General features: G+C 46.6%; 1 protein-coding gene and 1 long non-coding RNA gene across 2 annotated transcripts; one reads left to right on the top strand and one right to left on the bottom strand.

Moving 5' to 3' along the window:
- Window positions 1–989: 989 nt before the first annotated feature.
- On the top strand, window positions 990–17863 carry LOC4324436 (protein argonaute 15). The gene is made up of 22 exons (XM_066307488.1): window positions 990–1117; window positions 2909–3098; window positions 3222–3430; window positions 3753–3982; window positions 6229–6326; window positions 12211–12308; window positions 12388–12553; window positions 12650–12766; window positions 12854–12961; window positions 13061–13123; window positions 13220–13333; window positions 13407–13566; window positions 13654–13766; window positions 13865–14002; window positions 15059–15186; window positions 15308–15374; window positions 15556–15639; window positions 15758–15893; window positions 16010–16083; window positions 16965–17059; window positions 17200–17228; window positions 17343–17863. Exons 2-22 carry the CDS (start codon window positions 2931–2933, stop codon window positions 17507–17509), a joined length of 2562 nt encoding a protein of 853 aa, XP_066163585.1. The 5' UTR covers window positions 990–1117; window positions 2909–2930; the 3' UTR covers window positions 17510–17863.
- On the bottom strand, window positions 5229–5920 carry LOC136354971 (uncharacterized). Its single transcript, XR_010738917.1, has 2 exons — window positions 5694–5920; window positions 5229–5610 (listed from the first exon to the last, which is right to left on the bottom strand). It is a non-coding gene; the product is annotated as an uncharacterized lncRNA (long non-coding RNA).
- Window positions 17864–19430: the final 1567 nt, after the last annotated feature.

Genomic DNA, 19430 nt, shown 5'->3' with positions numbered 1-19430 from the left:
TGTTTTATTATCTAACAACAATGAAAATATTAATTATAAAAATTTTTTTATATAAGATGGATAGTCAAACGTTGGCACGGAAACCTAGGAATTGGGACGGAGGGAGTAGGTGACATGGTTTTGCTGAATTGCTAGCCTCTTTAACAAATTGGTTTTAAAACGTTGCAAGTCATAAATTTTGCTCCCTACTCTGACAGCTGTCTCATGAATCAGGATAATCTGCATTAGAGGTTCTAACGTAGAGAATGAAGTATGAACAGTAGCGTGCATTGGTGAGCTTTTTTTTTTGCTACGTCTGTGCATCTACCGTGAATGGAAACCAGCAGCAAGCATCAACAAGTGGAGAGAGCTTTGCAAAGGAGATCACATGGTGCACACTTTTTAGCTTGAAACTGAGATAGACAACGAGTACCATGGATTCATTCCATGGCTTCTGCGCCGGTGGGCCCAATCAAATGTCTCGCAAAGTCCATCTATAAAAGCTAAAAGAGCAGAGTACGATTACTAGGTTGGTTTTCATGTAAGATGCTAAAGAGCAAGTACAATTTGGTTGGTTTTATATTAGAAGCTAAAAGAGCAAGACATGCTCTAAGGTAGGATTAAATAGAATATAACCATATCTTATCTATTGTATACGTAAACTCATTTGCTGGTAGGATTAAATAGGATACAGCTATAGCTTATTATCGATCGTATATGTTAACTCATTTGCTATAGGAGGATGGAGAAAAAACTATTGTATACGTTAATTCATTTGTTGGTAGGATTAAATAGAATACAACTATAGCTTATTATCTTCCGTATATGTTAACTCATTTGCTACAAGAGGATGGAGAAAAAGGAAAGAAAGATAGTAAAAAAAAAATGTTTTGGTGCATTGAATGTTGGATTATTTGGATAGTCTTTAAACTGATTAATTATTAATACAGTAACAGTAGTAGGCTCTTGGTGATTCGCTAAACATTTGAGGTCAAATCATTTAAAAAGCAAACAAAGTGGGTTTTTGCTCTGCTCTGCCGTGTCCTTTTAAGCTTCCTTCTTCGCTTCTTCCTGCTGAAGACGAAGGGGGTTTTGCACTGCCAGAACAGTCCTCTCTCTGGAGTCCGGCCACACCAAGGTGAGATGCCTCCTTCTCTTCTTCTTTCTTCTTTGAAGCGTGTACAAAAGAGAGATGTACAGTGAATATTGGTTCTTTGTATCCTAATATATCTCAAAAGATATACCATATGAATTGCCAATCTTATTCTCGTTCTCCTCATTTTTCTTCTATATATGTTATATGTTTTGAGTTGAAAAGCTGCTTCTTCCTCTCTCTCCTGCTGCTACCTTGTCTTGGTTGAGTTGCATTGGCATCTCACTAGCCTACCGATTTTGTGCTCTCTGATTCCCCTCTTCAATCTCGTCCATCTCATTTCTGTCTCTTCACAGTTTCATCGTCAGAGTTCGTCGATCTCTCTGCTTTAGTTCGTTTCGGTGCAGTTACCTTTGCTGATCTTTGATGTTGTTGCAGAGTTCTTTTTTGGCCAGGGTTTGATCTGCGGTTTTTTGCTCTGTAAGGACGGTTGGGTTCTTTTTAATTCCTGAATTTTGCTATTTTGATCTTTCTTTCGATCGGTTGGTAAAAACAAGAAAATGGGGGCACCATGCACCATTTAGCAACTTTGATATCGGTTAAATAAAGAAGAGATGTGCATCTATATGAAACACAGAGACAAAAACCACATCTTCCGTGTGCTGCAATATTAACTTTGGTTGGGGTTTTGCATCATCACCTCCACAGCTCCACTTAGGATAAAACGCCACTGTTTGCTTCTTCTCTTTAGACTTCAGAGTTTTTTTTCCAAGTCCTCAAAGATGTATGGGAATTCCACATTTTGTAGCAAACTATCTTTATCTCAAAATATAGTAATTTTTTAGCTATGTATTTGGACAGACCATTATCCAAATGATATGTATCTAGACACATGTCCAAATACGTAGCTAGAAATTACTATATTTTGGGATGGATATAGTTTTTTAACAACTCATGATGATTCTCATTTTACCAAGGATTGTAGAATCACTGTTTTATTTCACATTTGAATATTGCAGTTTTTTTTATTTGGTAACCATCCATCAACTTTTTTTTTCTAAAGAGGATTACTTTCACAGTTTAGGTTGTGTATGAAGGTTTGTGCGCCAACGACATCGTGATGCTCATGACTTTTTTTAAAAAAGTTTTAGGAGGAGGCTTTTAGGGCCTATACTCATATGCGGGTGCAAGGAGGAGTGATGTTAGGAGTATAGCCGTACGTACGGTAGGACAAGGTGTAACCGTGTAAGTGGGTTAACCGTTAAATCCTTATAAGCCATTTAAGTAGGTAGCCCTTTATATGCGGGCCAACTCACTTATATTCCTCTTTTTTTAATAATAAAGAATGATTTACTTTTCGTTATTGATGTGTGTCAAACTTGACTTTTATTTGATGTCATCGAGAAAATATAACTTTTTTATTTACAACTTACCAATACTACACTTTTGTGCAAATAAGGCTATTTTCCAAATGTGAAAAGGATAGCTTTCTGGAGTCGCCTGTCTATATACAAGTTTCCTAATCTATCATCCTCGTGGACCCTCATTGCTTATATATAGGCTGTCGAAATATATATAGTCTCGAATTGCTTTTTCCAAAATGTACTGTTTTGATTCTTCATTTCTGTATACATAGTTCACCGTTTTGGTTCCAGGATCGCGGCTATATCTATCGATTTTAATCTTTATGTATGCTAGTCCTGATCACCATAATCTATTCATTGACCTGGTCTTAACTTTAGGAAACTTCAGTTTGTTTGGTTATTTTCCCAATCCCATCCATCAAATCATCGTGCAATCTTTCCTTTTTCTCTTCTTTTTTTTTTTGGTCTGCAGTTACAAGTTGAGCTGAGCTTGGATGGAGTCTCATGGTGACGAGGGCGAACCTTCGGCCATGGCCAAGCCACCCAAGAAGCTTCCAATGTCGAGGAAAGGGTTTGGCACGAGAGGGCAGTCGATACAGCTTTTGACGAACCACTTCAGAGTCTCTGTCCGGCGAATGGACGGCCACTTCTACCATTACCACGTACACCAACACAATCCCCGCAATTTTTTTCTTCTTCATTGCTATCTTGGTCATTTCTGCATCTGAAATTCCATGTCTGAATCCTTGCATTTCATGTGTGTTGTTGTGTGTCCATGGCTGCAGGTGGAGGTGAAGTACGAGGACGGCGGCCCCGTGGAGGCGAAAGGCGTGTGCCGGCGAGTCGTCGACAAGCTGCAGGAGACCTATGCGTCGGAGCTCGCCGGCAGGGAGTTCGCCTACAACGGCGAGAAGGGCCTCTTCACCGCCGGAGCTCTGCTGCAGACGAAGCACCAGTTCGTCGTCGTCATGGAGGACGCCTCCTCATCTGGAAGGTAGTATCGATCACAAAGCGCTTGAAAAATAAATAATAATAATAATTATGGGTTGATACTTGATAAGCCGTTTAAAAATGAACAAATCAACCAAAACTAAACTACGACAAAAGAACCCTCAAAATCAACTTTGAAATTAAGTTTCATAAATTAAATTTTGTTCACGGCTGATAAGCCAAGTAAACTATGGATATGTAACTGTTGCTATGTCCAGGTGGTGACGTCTGTTGGCAGAGGCCGGAGATGTAACCATTTTCCTGTATCTAAAAAAAAATTGTCAAGGTGGTGAGCACCATTTCTTTGGTTTTTTTGCTGTGTGCAGGACGACGACGAGGCGGAGCTCCGGAGGAGACGATGGAAGCCCTGGGGGGAGTGACAGGAAGAGGATGAAGCGGCCGATGGCGGTGAAGAAGTTCATGGTGGAGATCTCCTTCGCGGCGAAGGACCCCATGAGCGCCATTGCCGAGGTGCTAAGAGGGCAGGAGACAGAGAACTCGATGGAGGCTCTTAGGGTTCTTGACATCACGCTCAGGCAGCACTCTGCTAAGCAGTAAGTTCTTGATCCTCTCGTTGCAAGGCCTTGCTTGTTAGAATTCACCATGTTTCAGTGATTCAGCAATGCTTTTGTAAATAAAATAAAATAAAAAACTCTCCTCAACGAGGTCTTAAACTTGGGTGGTCTAGTCCTACATCCGGTCTAGTCCTACATCCACACCATCGGGAAAAAAAAACTGAATGTAGTGCTCAAAGTTACGAAGTATGCAAATATTCAATACCAGAATGAATTCGACATTTATTTTTTTTTACTTATGTGGGAATTTTTGAACCGGATTCAATGGATTTTTTAAATGAGAATTGCTCCGGTCCTTCTTTTTTACCGCAAGGTACTAGTACCGCGAGGTACTGAAATCCCAATCGTTGATGATGATAGATCGAACGGTCAAGATTAGTTGGTACCTCGGGGTACCGGCTTGGTCATGGTGTGGCCTGTGCGATTGAGCAAGGGTGGAAGGGTATAATCGTATTTTCGCGTTTGAAATGAAGTTTGGATCGGTGGATAGTTTGGAGAAGTGCGGCATATACTTCTTGACTAGCAAAACCCTACCCTTTCTCCCGATCTGGACGGCGCGGCGGTGGCCCGTGCGCGGCGGGGGCGGCGGCGGCCACGCTGAAGGCCTCGTTGAAGGCACGGCGGTGACGGCAGCCCCTGCGCGGCGGCGGCGGCGGCGGCCACGATGAAGGCACGGCGGCGACGGCGGCCCCTGCGCGGCGGCGGCGACGGCGGCCCCTGCTTGGCATTCGAGAAGCTTTGGCTTGCGCTGGACCATGCTAGCACAACAAATCCAACCAGGCGGCAGTACGAATGGTCCAGATAGAGCAAAAGTTGAGGAAGACAAAATGAAACTTGAATTTGAAATGGCTGCCAAGATTTTGGCTTGTGAAGCAACATATAAGAAAAAAATTACAAAGCTAAAAAAAGAGGCAGACCATGTTAAAAGTTGGTTCATGGGTTCCCTAGTTGTTATTGCAATTCTTATGTACAATATCTTGGAGTATATGTACCAGTGTTGAATAATTTATGTACGAACTGTATTGTTATGAATGCAATTTTTTTTCTCAAATCTCAAATAAATTAGAACCATCCGGCTGTCAGTCTCAAGCATATCAAGCAATATTGGCTCAATTACCAAATTTGCTAGCACAACTTCATACTCACATACAGTAAACAATTTAGCGCACCAAATTGCAATACATCAAACATATCTTCATTTCCAGAACGCACCAGCACCAAAACACATAATTTAACACATAATTTTCAGATTCGCATACACCATGTTCACATACAGTAAAACACATCAAAATTCAACCATGCGAGCACAACTCAAAATAGTAGTACATCCATCATACTACAGGAAAGCACATCAAGATTTATTACAGTCCAATGTATTCATTACGACCAAGAGCATGACAAAACTATGTAAAGTGCATAGCAAAGGGCTGCTTCTACTTCTTATCCATCTCACACATCTTCTTCTACTTTCCTGAAATTGTAGGAATGACAAAACAACTTAGAGACATGATTGCAAAATGTAATAGCCTATAACTTGAAGCCGTCATCCTCAGTCTTGAATCTCATAGCAGTAATCGTACGATACTCCTCTCACCCATAAAGAGTTTGCCTATAAAGAAAATTTCACAATTCATTCTCAGTACTCAAATCCGGTCAAACAAAAATCGGCACAGTCAAATCACAACAGTCTACCTCTACGAGAGCGATGAAATCACAGGAGTCGGCGGCAGGGGCGACGAGCACCTGCAGCGGCGGCCGCGACGGGCGCGGGGGGCGGCGTTGGCGACGTGCCCCTACTGCGGCGGCGGCAACGTCCACCGGCGGTAGCCCGTGCACCTGCCGCGGCGGCGCTTCCGGTCGAGCGGGTCGGTAACCCTTGATGCCTGCTTGGCCGTGGGATGGCTATGGCGCTTCAGGATGAGGTCGCCCAAAACCTGAGATGGTCTATGGATAGCGCACGCGATACAGCCTCATGCCCATCGTACCCCTCAGCAATGGACGGCTGGATGAAAACTGGGGTACCGAAAGGAGGACGGGAGAAAATCTCTTGTCGGGGATTTCACTCCAGCTTTCGACCCACTGACAGTGGCCTGTCACTGAATGTTGGTATGTTCATCATCTACATGTTTAATTTTTGCATGAGATCACCTATCATCAGATCCTTAGCAAAGTAAACAACATGTGACAAAGTGATATTAAATGCAGAACATTATCTGATTTTGTGCAGATGTATCCACGACGATGATCGTCAGACCTGGACCTGTCATAGAGTTTCTTCTCTTCAACCAGAATATCAAGAACCCTCATGAAATTGACTGGGGAAAGGTAAATCAAAAGCGTTGTTATTGATCATGTTTTTTTTTCATAATTATCAAATGTGTTGGATAAGTCTTTGTGGTCCTTGGTCGTGATTCTTCTTTTTTGCTTTTTGGGTAGTTTTACCTTTTCCAGGACAGCATCTACCCTTCAGCATATTTTTCAGTTGCTAGGACAACTGCGGTTAGTAGGACAGCAGCAGTTAGCATCTCCTTTATGCCTCCTTTATGCTTTATTCAGTTTGGATGCCCTCTAGGACAGCATCCCATTCAAATTTCGAATTTTAGACTAGGAGGGTGCAGCAATAGGCTAGCAGCCAGCTATGGCTATATATATATGTATCCAACCTCCCTCGGGCAGGTATGGCTTTTGTGTTTAGTGAATGAAGAAAACCAGAAAATCGCCCCATCTTGAGTGCCATCCTCTTCTCAATGAGAGTAACCATTGAAATTCTAACATCTGGTATTAGAGCCACACTTTCCTGTAGGCTAAACATCTCTTGTTCCACCCCTTCTCAAGCTCGGTTGAGCTCTCAGCCAGCAGCAGCAGCAGCACCGGTTGCTCCTCCTTCCCCTTTCCCTTCCCCCTCTCCACGCAGCAGCCCCCCGGAGGTGCGCCATGTCCGACGCTCGGTCTCGGCGTTCGGTCGCCTCGAGCACTCGGCGTCAGCAGGACGCAGAGCTCGCCGCAGCAGAAGAGCGCAGGTGAGCAACGGCTCAGACCGCTGCAGCAGCAGCGAGGGCGGCCAGACTGGCGGCAGCGGAGTTGGCAGCAGCCAGGGCGGAGGCGGAGGCGGCGAAAGATGCGGCACGTGCGGCGGAGGTAGAGGTTGAGACCTTGCGCAGCAGCATCAACGGCTCCATCGCCGGCGACATCACCGCCGACAGGGAGCTTGAGGAGCTGGCAAGAGCAAGGGCACGGGAGCGAGCAGAGCGGTGGGCAGCAGCCCACCTCCACGGCGGCGGCGGCGGCCCAAGGGACCGCGCGCCCGCCGACGGGAACCCAGACGGGCTCGGGCGTGCCGGCGGCAGCCCGGAGCCCGCACGTGGCCCTCGCAGGCAGCACGGCTCTCTCTCCCCTGACCGGCACCATGGTCACCACGGCGTCCAGACAGTGGTCAGGGACTTTGGTCCCGGCGGTGGGTGGCCTACCCTCACCAAAACCAACTACATCGAGTGGGCCGCGGTGATGAGGGTGAGGCTCTAGGTGCGGCATATGTGGGAGGCAGTCCGGTACGGTGACGTCGACTACGACGAGGATCGGCGAGCACTGGATGCCCTCATCGCTGCAGTCCCGCCCGAGATGCAGTTCTCGCTTTCCCAGAAGCGGACTGCCAAGGAGGCCTGGGACGCCATCGCTGCGGCACGCATCGGCAGCGACCGCGCCCGCAAGTCCACACTGCAGGCACTCCGCAAGGAGTGGGAGAACCTGGCCTTCAAGCCAGGTGAGGATGTTGATGACTTTGCTCTCCGTCTCAACACTCTCTTGCAGAAAATGGTGCAGTACGGCGACGACACCTACGACGAGGAGAGAGCTGTCGAGAAGCTCTTCCGTTGCGTCCCTGAGAAGTACAGGCAGATCGCTCGCTCGATCGAATCTCTGCTGGACCTCTCCACGATGTCGATCGAGGAGGCGTTAAGTCGCCTCAAGGTCGTCGATGGTGATGAGCCACAGCCTCTCTCGGGGCCCATCACCATCGGCGGGAAGCTCCATCTCACTCGGGAACAGTGGGAGGCCTCTCAAGGTGACGGGAGGAAGGGGGAGTCATCTTCCCCGATAGGCGGCCGTAAGCCGCGCAAGGCACAGGGAGGTGTCCAGCTACGGTGGGCGCGAAGACGTGCCGAGGGTGGCGCCCGCAGAGGCGCCCAGGGCGTTGCCACCGGCAACCACAAGCCGGCACGAGACGACGCCTGCCGCAACTGTGGCAAGCTTGGCCATTGGGCCAAAGACTGTCGACAGCCACGACGTGGCCAGGCCCACGTCGCACGGGTGGAGGAAGAGCCGGCTCTGCTCCTGGCTCACGCAAGCATCGAGCTACCTCCAGCGGCACCGGCCGCAGCGGCTTTCCTCCACCTTGATGAGCCGAAGGTACTCGTCTCCCTCTGCAACGGCTCCAGCAACGACAAGGCTGATGGGTGGTACCTCGACACCGGCGCCACCCATCACATGACCAGCCGACGGGAGTTCTTCACCGAGTTCGACTCCAGCGTCCGAGGCTCCGTCAAGTTCGGGGACGCCTCTGGCGTGGAGATCAAGGGTGTTGGCTCCGTCACCTTCACCGCCAAGTCCGGTGAGCACAGGCTGCTCACCGGAGTCTACTACATCCCCGCGTTGAGGAATTCTATCATCAGCTTGGGACAGCTGGATGAGAACGGCTCACGCGTGTTGGTCGAGGACGGACTCATGAGGATTTGGGATCGCCGTCGTCGCCTTCTTGCCAAGGTAACCAGAGGCACTAATCGACTCTACATCCTCAGCGCGCAGGTCGCACAACCAGTTTGCCTCGCCGCTCGTCGGGATGACGAGGCGTGGCAGTGGCACGAGCGCTTCAGGCACCTCCACTTCGAGGCCCTGAAGCAGCTCAGTGCCAAGGAGATGGTGCGAGGCATGCCGTGCCTTGACCACGTGGAGCAGCTCTGTGACGTCTGCGTGGTGACGAAGCAGCGGCGGCTCCCCTTTCCCCAGCAGACGAGCTTCCGAGCCAAGGAGCGGCTCGAGCTCGTGCACGGGGACTTGTGTGGCCCAGTGACACCGGCCACACCAGGAGGACGACGTTACTTCCTACTGCTCGTCGACGACCTCTCCTGCTACATGTGGGTGATGGTCCTCGGCAGCAAGGGAGAGGCTGCGGACGCCATCAGGCATGCGCAGGCTGCTGCAGAGGCAGAGTGCGGCCGCAAGCTGCACGTGCTGCGCACCGACAACGGCGGTGAATTCACAGCGGCTGAATTCGCGTCGTACTGCGCTGATGAGGGCATTCAGCGACACTACACCACGCCTTACAGCCCGCAACAGAACGACGTCGTCGAGCGGCGCAACCAGACGGTTGTGGGGATGGCTCGGGCCCTCCTCAAGCAGAGGGGGATGCCGGCCATCTTCTGGGGGGAGGCGGTGGTGACGGCCGCCTACATCCTCAACCGCTCGCCTACCAAGGCCCTCGATGGCAGGACACCGTACGAGGCTTGGCATGGGCGCAAGCCGGCGGTCTCCCACCTGCGGGTCTTCGGCTGCCTCGCGTTCGCCAAGGAGCTTGGCCACATCGGCAAGCTCGACGACAGGAGCACCCCAGGGGTGTTCATCGGCTACGCGGAGGGCTCGAAGGCCTACCGCATCCTCGACCCGGAGACACAGCGTGTGCGCACTGCGCGCGACGTTGTGTTTGATGAAGGGCGAGGGTGGGTATGGGACAAGGCGGTGGACGATGGTTCGACTCCGACGTACGACGACTTCACCGTCGAGTACGTCCACTTCGAGGGAGCTGGGGGAGTAGGCAGCTCTTCTTCACCTAGCGTGTCTACCCCAGCCCCCAAATCTCCACCGACTCCAACACCAACACACCCTCGGGCCACGACTTCGACTACGACGAGCTCTTCGTCGACTCCACATGCTCCAGCACCAACAGCCACTCCTCCAAGCACGTCTACTCCGACGCCAGCTCGTGTTGAGCGCAGCCCGGTGGAGTTCGCTACTCCGCTCTCCCACGACGGGGAGCGCATCGACGTGTACCACGACGGCGAGCAGCTATGGTACCGTACGATGGAGGATCTTCTCGGCGACCAGCCGGTGCCGGGACTGGTGCCTCGCGACCTAGAGGCGCAGTTGCACCTTGCGTGCGATGACGGTGAGCCTCGGTCTTTTGCAGAGGCCGAGAAACACGCGGCATGGCGTGCCGCGATGCAGTCGGAGATGGACGCGGTTCAGGAGAACCGCACCTGGGAGCTTGCTGACCTCCCTCGTGGTCACCGCGCGATCACCCTTAAGTGGGTGTTCAAGCTGAAGAGGGATGAAGCCGGAGCCATCGTCAAGCACAAGGCTCGCTTGGTGGCACGCGGTTTCGTGCAGCAGGAGGGGATCGACTACGACGATGCCTTCGCTCCCGTGGCACGGATGGAGTCCGTGCGACTCCTTCTTGCGCTGGCTGCTCAGGAAGGCTGGGGCGTCCATCACATGGACGTCAAGTCGGCGTTTCTAAACGGCGACTTGAAGGAGGAGGTCTACGTGCACCAGCCGCCGGGATTTGTGATCCCCGGCAAGGAGGGCAAGGTGCTACGCCTGCACAAGGCCCTCTACGGCTTGCGGCAGGCATCGAGGGCGTGGAATGCCAAGTTGGATTCTACGCTCAAGGGGATGGGCTTCGAGCAAAGCCCGCACGAGGCGGCCATCTACCGGCGGGGCAATGGAGGAAATGCCTTGCTGGTGGGTGTCTACGTCGACGACTTGGTGATCACCGGCACCAAGGATGCGGAGGTCGCGGCGTTCAAGGAGGAGATGAAGGCCACCTTCCAAATGAGTGATCTGGGGCCTCTCTCCTTCTACCTGGGGATTGAAGTGCACCAGGACAACTCCGGGATCACGCTTCGACAGACCGCCTACGCCAAGCGCGTCGTTGAGCTGGCTGGGCTCACCGATTGCAACCCAGCTCTCACTCCGATGGAGGAGAGACTGAAGCTGAGCCGCGACAGCACGGCGGAGGAGGTGGATGCTACACAGTACCGACGTCTTGTGGGGAGCCTTCGCTACCTCACCCACACACGGCCGGACTTGGCCTTCTCCGTCGGCTACGTCAGTCGGTTCATGCAGCGACCAACGACGGAGCACCAGCAGGCTGTGAAGAGGATCATCCGCTACGTTGCGGGGACTCTCGACCACGGTCTCTACTACCCGAAGTGTCCTGGCAAGGCACACTTCGTCGGGTACAGCGACAGCGACCACGCCGGTGACATCGACACCAGCAAGAGCACGAGCGGGATTCTCTTCTTCCTCGGCAAGTGCCTCGTTAGCTGGCAGTCAGTCAAGCAGCAGGTGGTGGCCCTGTCCAGCTGCGAGGCCGAGTACATGGCGGCCTCCGCCGCTTCGACCCAGGCGCTCTGGCTTGCTCGACTGCTTAGTGATCTCCTCGGCAGAGACACTGGAAAGGTGGAGCTCAGGGTGGATAGCAAGTCCGCTCTAGCCCTGGCAAAGAACCCCGTTTTTCACGAACGGACCAAGCACATCCGGGTGAGGTACCACTTCATCCGAAGCTACTTGGAGGAATGGAGCATCAATGCGAGCTACATCAACACCAAGGACCAGCTTGCGGACTTGCTCACCAAGCCTCTTGGGAGGATCAAGTTCCTCGAGCTCTGCTCCAGGATCGGGATGGCCCAACTTTCCCACAAGACGACGCACAAGACTTAGGGGGAGAATGTTGGATAAGTCTTTGTGGTCCTTGGTCGTGATTCTTCTTATTGCTTTTTGGGTAGTTTCACCTTTTTCAGGACAGCATCTACCCTTTAGAATATTTTTCAGTTGCTAGGACAGTTGCGGTTAGTAGGACAGCAGCAGTTAGCATCTCCTTTATGCCTCCTTTATGCTTTATTCAGTTTGGATGCCCTCTAGGACAGCATCCCATTCAAATTTTGAATTTTAGACTAGGAGGGTGCAGCAATAGGCTAGCAGCCAGCTATGGCTATATATATATGTATCCAACCTCCCTTGGACAGGTATGGCTTTTGTGTTTAGTGAATGAAGAAAACCAGAAAATCGCCCCATCTCGAGTGCCATCCTCTTCTCAATGAGAGTAACCATTGAAATTCTAACAAAATGTACTAGTCCTGAAAGAGGGATAACCAGTGAACGTTCATTAGATCACATAGTTTCCATGTTCTTTGCTTGTTTTTTTTTTCTTTTTAAGGCCAAGTGTGCACTGAAGAACCTGAGGATAAAAACGACTCACACCGGCTCTGAATTTAGGATCATCGGTTTGTCTGAAGACACTTGCTATTCGCAGACGTGAGGCCATATTCCTGAATTCCATTTCTGAGCTGCAAACGCGCCTCGACCTTATTCTAGTTTTTCTTTCCTGATCCAGGTTCCAAATAAAGAGAAAAAATGGCAACGGTGGCTCGGATACAGTGGAAGAAGTGACAGTCTTTGAATACTACAGGAAGAATTGGAAAATAGATTTGAAGGGATCTGCTCACTTTCCCTGTCTAAATGTTGGGAAGCCAAAGCGGCCAACATATATCCCATTGGAGGTATGTCTTACTTTCTCTGAAACATTTTTTTGGTACAAATCTCTATAGCTGTTTTTATTGTTCATGTCATTAACTGTGTGGAAAATGTTCTACCAGCTTTGCCATTTGGTGCCATTGCAAAGGTACAAAAAGGCTTTGTCGACGTTACAGCGGTCCACGTTGGTTGAGAGATCAAGGCAGAATCCTCAAGAGAGGATGTTTGTCTTGTCTGGTGTAAGTTGCAATGCTTAATACCCTAAATTCAGCTCAGCTGATGGTATCCCGTATCCATGATTGTCAAAAATTCACCATCTGTGGCAGGTGTTGAGGGACAGTGATTATAACTCTGTGCCAATGCTGAGGGAGTGTGGCATTTCTATAGCTCAAGAATTTACCCAGGTTGCTGCTAGAGTCCTTCCGGCACCAAAGGTTGGTCATAACTATCCACTGCTGCCTTTCAGAAACTTTTCTTGATGAACTGATGATGTAGGAAGCATTGTTGATCTAATCAAATCTTACATTGTTAAGCTGAAATCTGGAGATGGCGAAGATATTTTTGCGCGCAATGGGAGGTGGAACTTCAATAAAAATGTGAGTACGTCGCTTAGTTGCACTCCATTTGTATACCGTACCTACTATTCATCATCATGTTCATTGTCGATAATGTTGCCAATTCTCTTCCTCTAGAGGCTCATTCAGCCCAAGAGAGTGCAGAGATGGGTAGTTGTCAATTTTTCTGCGCAGTGCAATGCCCATCATCTTGCTCAGCGTCTCATCCATTGTGGGAACTTGAAGGGACTTGTAAGTTCATCCTCCACCCAATCTTGTGCCTTTTCTGCAGATTCCGGTATCGCTCAACTAGTTTGGCTTGCAGCCAGTAGATCCTGAAGATCATGTGTTTCAAGAGAGATCTCACATGGGACGCGAGCGTGCGGAAACAAGGGTGAATGACATGTTTCAGCAGTTGTTGTCTGGCGACAAGCCCTCTTTTGTGTTGTGTGTTCTCCCTGAGAGGAAGAACTGTGACATCTATGGTTTGCTCCACTTAACTTTTTAACCCTGTAAATGAGCTTACCATGCCTCTATCATCAAGGATCATTTATTTTCTTGTTTATTTTCAGGACCATGGAAGCGTATGTGTCTCGTCAAATACGGTATTGTAACACAATGCTTGGCTCCTACCAAGATCAACGATCAGTACCTGACTAATGTGCTTCTAAAGATAAATGCAAAGGTAATCTGCACTGCAGACGTGATCAGAAAACAAAATTACACAGTTTCTTGTTGCCACCTGTTGTGAATTTTATGTTGTTTTTCTGTGTTTTCAATCAGCTTGGAGGGTTGAATTCGCTGCTGCAAATTGAAAGAAACCAAGCCATTCCTCTCTTGTCGAAGACTCCAACCATTATCTTAGGCATGGATGTTTCCCATGGCTCACCGGGACGGGATGATGTACCGTCTGTCGCTGCGGTAAGTTTCCCCCGTATGCTATGATCTTGCTTACTTATGGAGATGTTTTACGTACCTGGAGGTGGAACAACGTGCACCGTTGATCAAGAGAGGGGTAAGGTACAGAACAAATTTATTGTAACATGATGGCAGTGGTGTAATTAACTTGTAAAATATGGCCATTATACTTTAATTGAATACTAACATCCATCGATCGGTATGCCATCAGAAAAAAGAGTAAATCTAATATCCATCGATCGGTATGCCATCAAAAAAAAAAGAAAATCACGGATATCCAATCGATCTATACCAGATCGCATTGTCTTCTTTTCCAGATCGCATCGTCTTCTTTCCCTGCTTTGTTCTTGTTCTAGGGTTTGAACGTTTCACCGGAAAGAGACAGAGGGAAAAGTGTAGGTATGGTTGAGGGTTGAATAGGAGACTAGATTGTCTGGTCGACGATATAAATCTCTTGCTGGAAATAAAATGTAATTTTCAACATAATTAAGGTAGGAGTTTTTACGTATTTGTTGGAATAAAATGTAAATGTAGAAAAAAAATCACATAATTGGGTCAATAATGTGTTGTAAGAACACAATGTAAATCTAGACTCAAATCCAACGTAAATCTACAAGAAACCACGCAAATCAAAAAATTAAACCTTAGTGACGCAGTAAACGACTTAACTCCAATACAACGTAAATCTACAATAAACCACGCAAAACAGGAAATTAAACAGTGCAAAGAGGTTTTACGGTGTTAATACGTACCGTTATACCTATGCGGTACCTTTTATAATTTGGGAGACAATTCTACCCTTTTCTCTCTACTAGCAAAATTATGTTTTTACCCTTAGTACCTAAGTACCTATATCAATACTTAAATACTTTTAACATGGTACCTGTGATTGAGGAGCGTTGGATCTTTACCCTTTTTGGAATGCAAACACCGTAAAACCTCTCTTACTTATGTTTCTCTACTTCTGAAAGTATCAGCATATGAAGCTCAGTGACATCTGGATGGTTCTTGCAGCTGACAATTAGCTGATGTGCTACAGTGTTTTCTGTTCTTATCTAGGTTGTTAGTTCCCTGGAGTGGCCTCTCATATCAAAATATAAAGCCTCCGTATGCACCCAGTCTCCCAGGCTAGAAATGATCGATTCCTTGTTTAAGCTAGTGGGGAATGAGGATCATGTTATCATTAGGTGAGATGCTTCTATGACATTCAATTCGGTTCATTTCGAATAGTTTGAGGTATATCTTGCAGACTGCCACTATTGTTCCGTAATAGTTTTGCTTGCTAAGAATCGGAATTGTTTACCACAGGGAGTCACTAATGGACTTCTACAACAGTTCTCGCGGACACAAGCCAGAAAAAAAAAATCATTTTCAGGTTGGTTGTTCTTCTGAAATATATGTTTGCAACTTCTAATTTATACTGAAATTTTTCTGGACCTGTCTCTTACGTTAAACAAGAGTAAATTTCACAAAACCACTCTAATTCAGTCTTGGTGGAATTGTCTGACAGTAAGTTTTACTACTTTGTTATCTCGGTACTATTGTTTTCTAACTAGTTTTGCCATCTTAATTTTAGAGATGGGGTTAGTGAAGGCCAGTTTAATCAGGTGCTGAACATTGAGCTAGCCCAGATAATCAAGGTAAACATGCCCGATCTGCACAGTCTGCATTTACTGCTCAGCCCCTGTGCTTTTGATACAATGAACATCTATCTTCTGCATATTTTAGTTGATACTCATGTATTTCGAATCGATTTAGGCATGCGAGTTTCTTGCCAATGAGAAAAATGACAGTGAATGGTCTCCAAAGTTCACGGTGATAGTTGCGCAGAAGAACCATCACACCAAATTTTTTCAGACAGATCGATCGAACAAAGTTGTCAATGTTCCTCCTGGTAACAATTACATCCTTCATCTCACTTTTTTTTCAGGATCCTCTCTTAATCCTATTCTGGTCAGGTACCATCAACATTTTTCTCCTCACTCTTGAAGATGTGCCGTTGTTTTGTAGGTACTGTTGTTGACAAAGGAATCTGTCATCCCAGGAACTGTGATTTCTACATGTGTGCTCATGCTGGGATGATTGTAAGTGCCCTATCTTAAATATGAATTCCAGTTGGCTTAGTACCATTGGAAAGATTACATAATCGAGAAAATTACCACATACGCGCCACTGGACACGTGTAACTCTCAGATCCACATGTCATTCGGACAAATGTGATATTCTTTTGAGTAAATTTCACAAAACTTGCATATTTGATCAAACTATCACAAAACTAAAGATTTAAGGCGTTATACCACAAATCTACAGATTTAGACCTAATTTATCACAAACTATAGACTTAAGACTGAGCATCGTAAAAACTACAGATTTATTTCTAAAGTTATCACATAACTATATGTTGTAAAAACTATAGATTTAATCTTAAAGTTATCACATAACTATATATTGTAAAAAACTATTTTAGAGTTTAAATCCTTAGCACTGATGTTATGCTGAAGCTATCAATGTGGTAGTTTTATGATTAAATTGTGCTAAACATGTAGTGTTTTTTTTTCATATAATTTTGATACAAAATCTATAGTTTTGTGATACTTCATCTTAAATTTGTAGTTCCGTGGTATTTTTTGCTAAATTAGTTTTGTGATATACCGGCTTAAATTTGTAGTTTTACGATAATTTGATCAAAGTATATAGTTTGCAAAATTCACTCTATTTTTTTCCCAACTACATCTCAAACAAATGTACATGTACTACTCTCTGTCCCAAAATTTAGTAATTTTTAGAGATGACATAGGTACTAAAAAGAGGGTAAGGAGAGAGAGGGAGGGAGGTAGAGAGTATGAGTAGTTTAGTGATAAAAGTTATACATGTCTTAGTTTGCTATATTTGGGATAAAAATTTGAACACACTTGCTACACAATTGCAATTTGTGCTCTAATCAGATTGTCTTTATATTTGACAGGGGACTACAAGGCCGACGCATTACCATGTGCTGCATGATGAGAACAATTTCACCCCTGATGACTTGCAGGAGCTTGTGCACAACCTCTCATACGTGTAAGCCACACTGAAACTCTGAAACCGCACAGAAAAAGAAGAAAAAAAATTCAGTAATCTCTGGTGATCATTCGACTGCATTTCGTTCGTCTGTTCTGAAATTCTAATCAACTTTGTGATGCTTGTGAACTCTGCCTCAGGTACCAGAGGAGCACGACGGCCATCTCAGGTGGTAAATTTGATCTAAACACAGACAAATTAGACCAGTCGATTTTTCTGTCACTCTGAAAAATCAAAAGTTCAGTAGTTTCACCTGACATGTCATTCCTTTTGTTCTTTTCAGTCGCTCCGATCTGCTACGCGCACCTGGCGGCGGCGCAGGTGTCGCAGTTCGTGAGACTCGACGACGCGGCGTCGGAGGGCAGCGGTGACGGCGGCGCGCCGCCGCGGCCGGTGCCGGAGCTCCCGCGCCTGCACCCGGACGTCAGGCAGTCCATGTTCTTCTGCTGAGTCTGTGAGCAATGCAAGAAGTAGCTGTTGCTGTGGCGCAGCTTTGCTGTTCGTTGGGATTGATCTCTGAAAACTGAAACTGGTTGTTGCTACTCAATAATCACAAGCTGTAATGCGACATTGTTAGGCTTTGTGCGTCTTTGTTCGCAGCAGACGCTAGATTATCAGTCTATGATCTATCTAGGGAATGTCAAAATGGACATAAGTGCCTTCTTCTATCTGTTTTTCATTTGGATCTTATTAGACTGCACTGTTAGTCTGCAATGGGCTTGAATAGTTTGATCTGTGCATTTATTTGGGCTGTTGTTTTGCAGCTTTGAATGGATAACAGCATGCTAAACGAACTGATTCCTACTGATTCTTGCACTGTTTAAAATGCTTTGCTGCGTGAGCAAACATGCTAATTGTCGTGTTGGGCTTGGTCCGGCCCAGGTTCAGATAGCTGGCCCAGTTGTACCATGTGCACTAACGCATGGTCATGTGTGCCTTACGAGGTTTTTCATCATAATTTATTTATTTATTTCATTTTTGACTTTTAAATCACTAATGGCACAAGTAAAAGCTTTACCCATAAATAACTTTTTGTTGATTTGTTTATTTTTTTCACGGCTTATCAGCCCATTAAGCAAACGATGGAAGAAGTGGTAAATCCAAATGCGCTTTCTTGAGTTTCTCGCCCATATTTTTCCTCCAGTAGCTCAACGAGCCAGACATAGCAACATGTCACCTCGCCCACGCTTATGCTATCGGCTCCTTCTCGGCCCTCCTCTCTAGCTTTCGACTCTCCAATTGTACTGTTCAGGTGTCGCTGAGCTCTCGTTGGCTGGCTGGCTAGTGCGCACAGCGATCAGGTTCATGTCGCAATAGGGTGGCTGCCTTGAGATGGTGTATGAGTTGGCTCACCTCTACGACATCATCATCTCTAAGATACACATTTTATCTATATTTTTATTAGCAAGTTTTTCAAACTACTAAATGGTACTCCCTCCATTCCAAATTGATATACATATAGTTTTTTTTGAGGTTATTCCTAAATGATCTACATATTTGTGTTCATTCAGTCTATTCGTTATCTGTGCATTGGAGTAAATGGACATTGATGTATGCATCCATGCACACAAGTATTTATAACTCACATGCAATATCTTGATTTGCTATTGGCTAGGAAATTGTGGGAATGGTGCATACATCGAGTTTGTTGCTAGAGTAAATATAGTATGGGATAGTTATTAGCTTTTCTTGGTCTTGGTGTACCTATAAAATATATAGATCAATTTAGAATGGAGGGAGTATGTTCCATACAGAAACCTACTACGTAGAGAAGCTGTTTTAAATTATAAAAAAATATATTCTTTAAAAAAAAACTAAAATTACTTAAACTCGATTAATCATACGCTAATATCTTTCTCGTTTCATGTAACCGTACAAAATATTCATCTTAACACAGTGAACTCAAACGGGGCTATTAGTGTTAGTACTGTACACCGGCCGGCCATGTTGTCTCGCCCGCCGAGCGCGCGCTTGTCCACACACGCTCAAAGACCGTGCAGTCCAACAGCTATACGAGTCGTAGCTAATTAAGCCGCCGGTTAATTTCTCACACGAGGGGTCTCAACATCTGTGCATTGCTCTCTCTCTCTCCCTCCCCCTCGATTGCTGCCTCATTGATCTTTGGATTTTTGACGTACTACTACTCCTACATTAATAATATAGCCCACTTCTTACTATTAGCCTATCCTAAAGTTAACACATATAATAAATTAGCTATAAGATTAGCTATAATTTTCTTCTCCTATCTCTATCTCTCACTTATACATTTAATGTATTTGTCTTGGAGCTTGTGTTAAGCTAGCTCTTACATGAGAGCCAACATCCTTCTCTTCTGTATACCTCTCTTCTCCACATAAGCTTATAGTAGATT

This window comes from Oryza sativa, chromosome 1 (assembly GCF_034140825.1).
Source record: "Oryza sativa Japonica Group chromosome 1, ASM3414082v1".
NCBI classification, from domain to species: Eukaryota; Viridiplantae; Streptophyta; class Magnoliopsida; order Poales; family Poaceae; genus Oryza; species Oryza sativa.
Note: the sequence above shows the minus strand (reverse complement) of the source record. Positions and strands in the feature narration are given on the sequence as shown.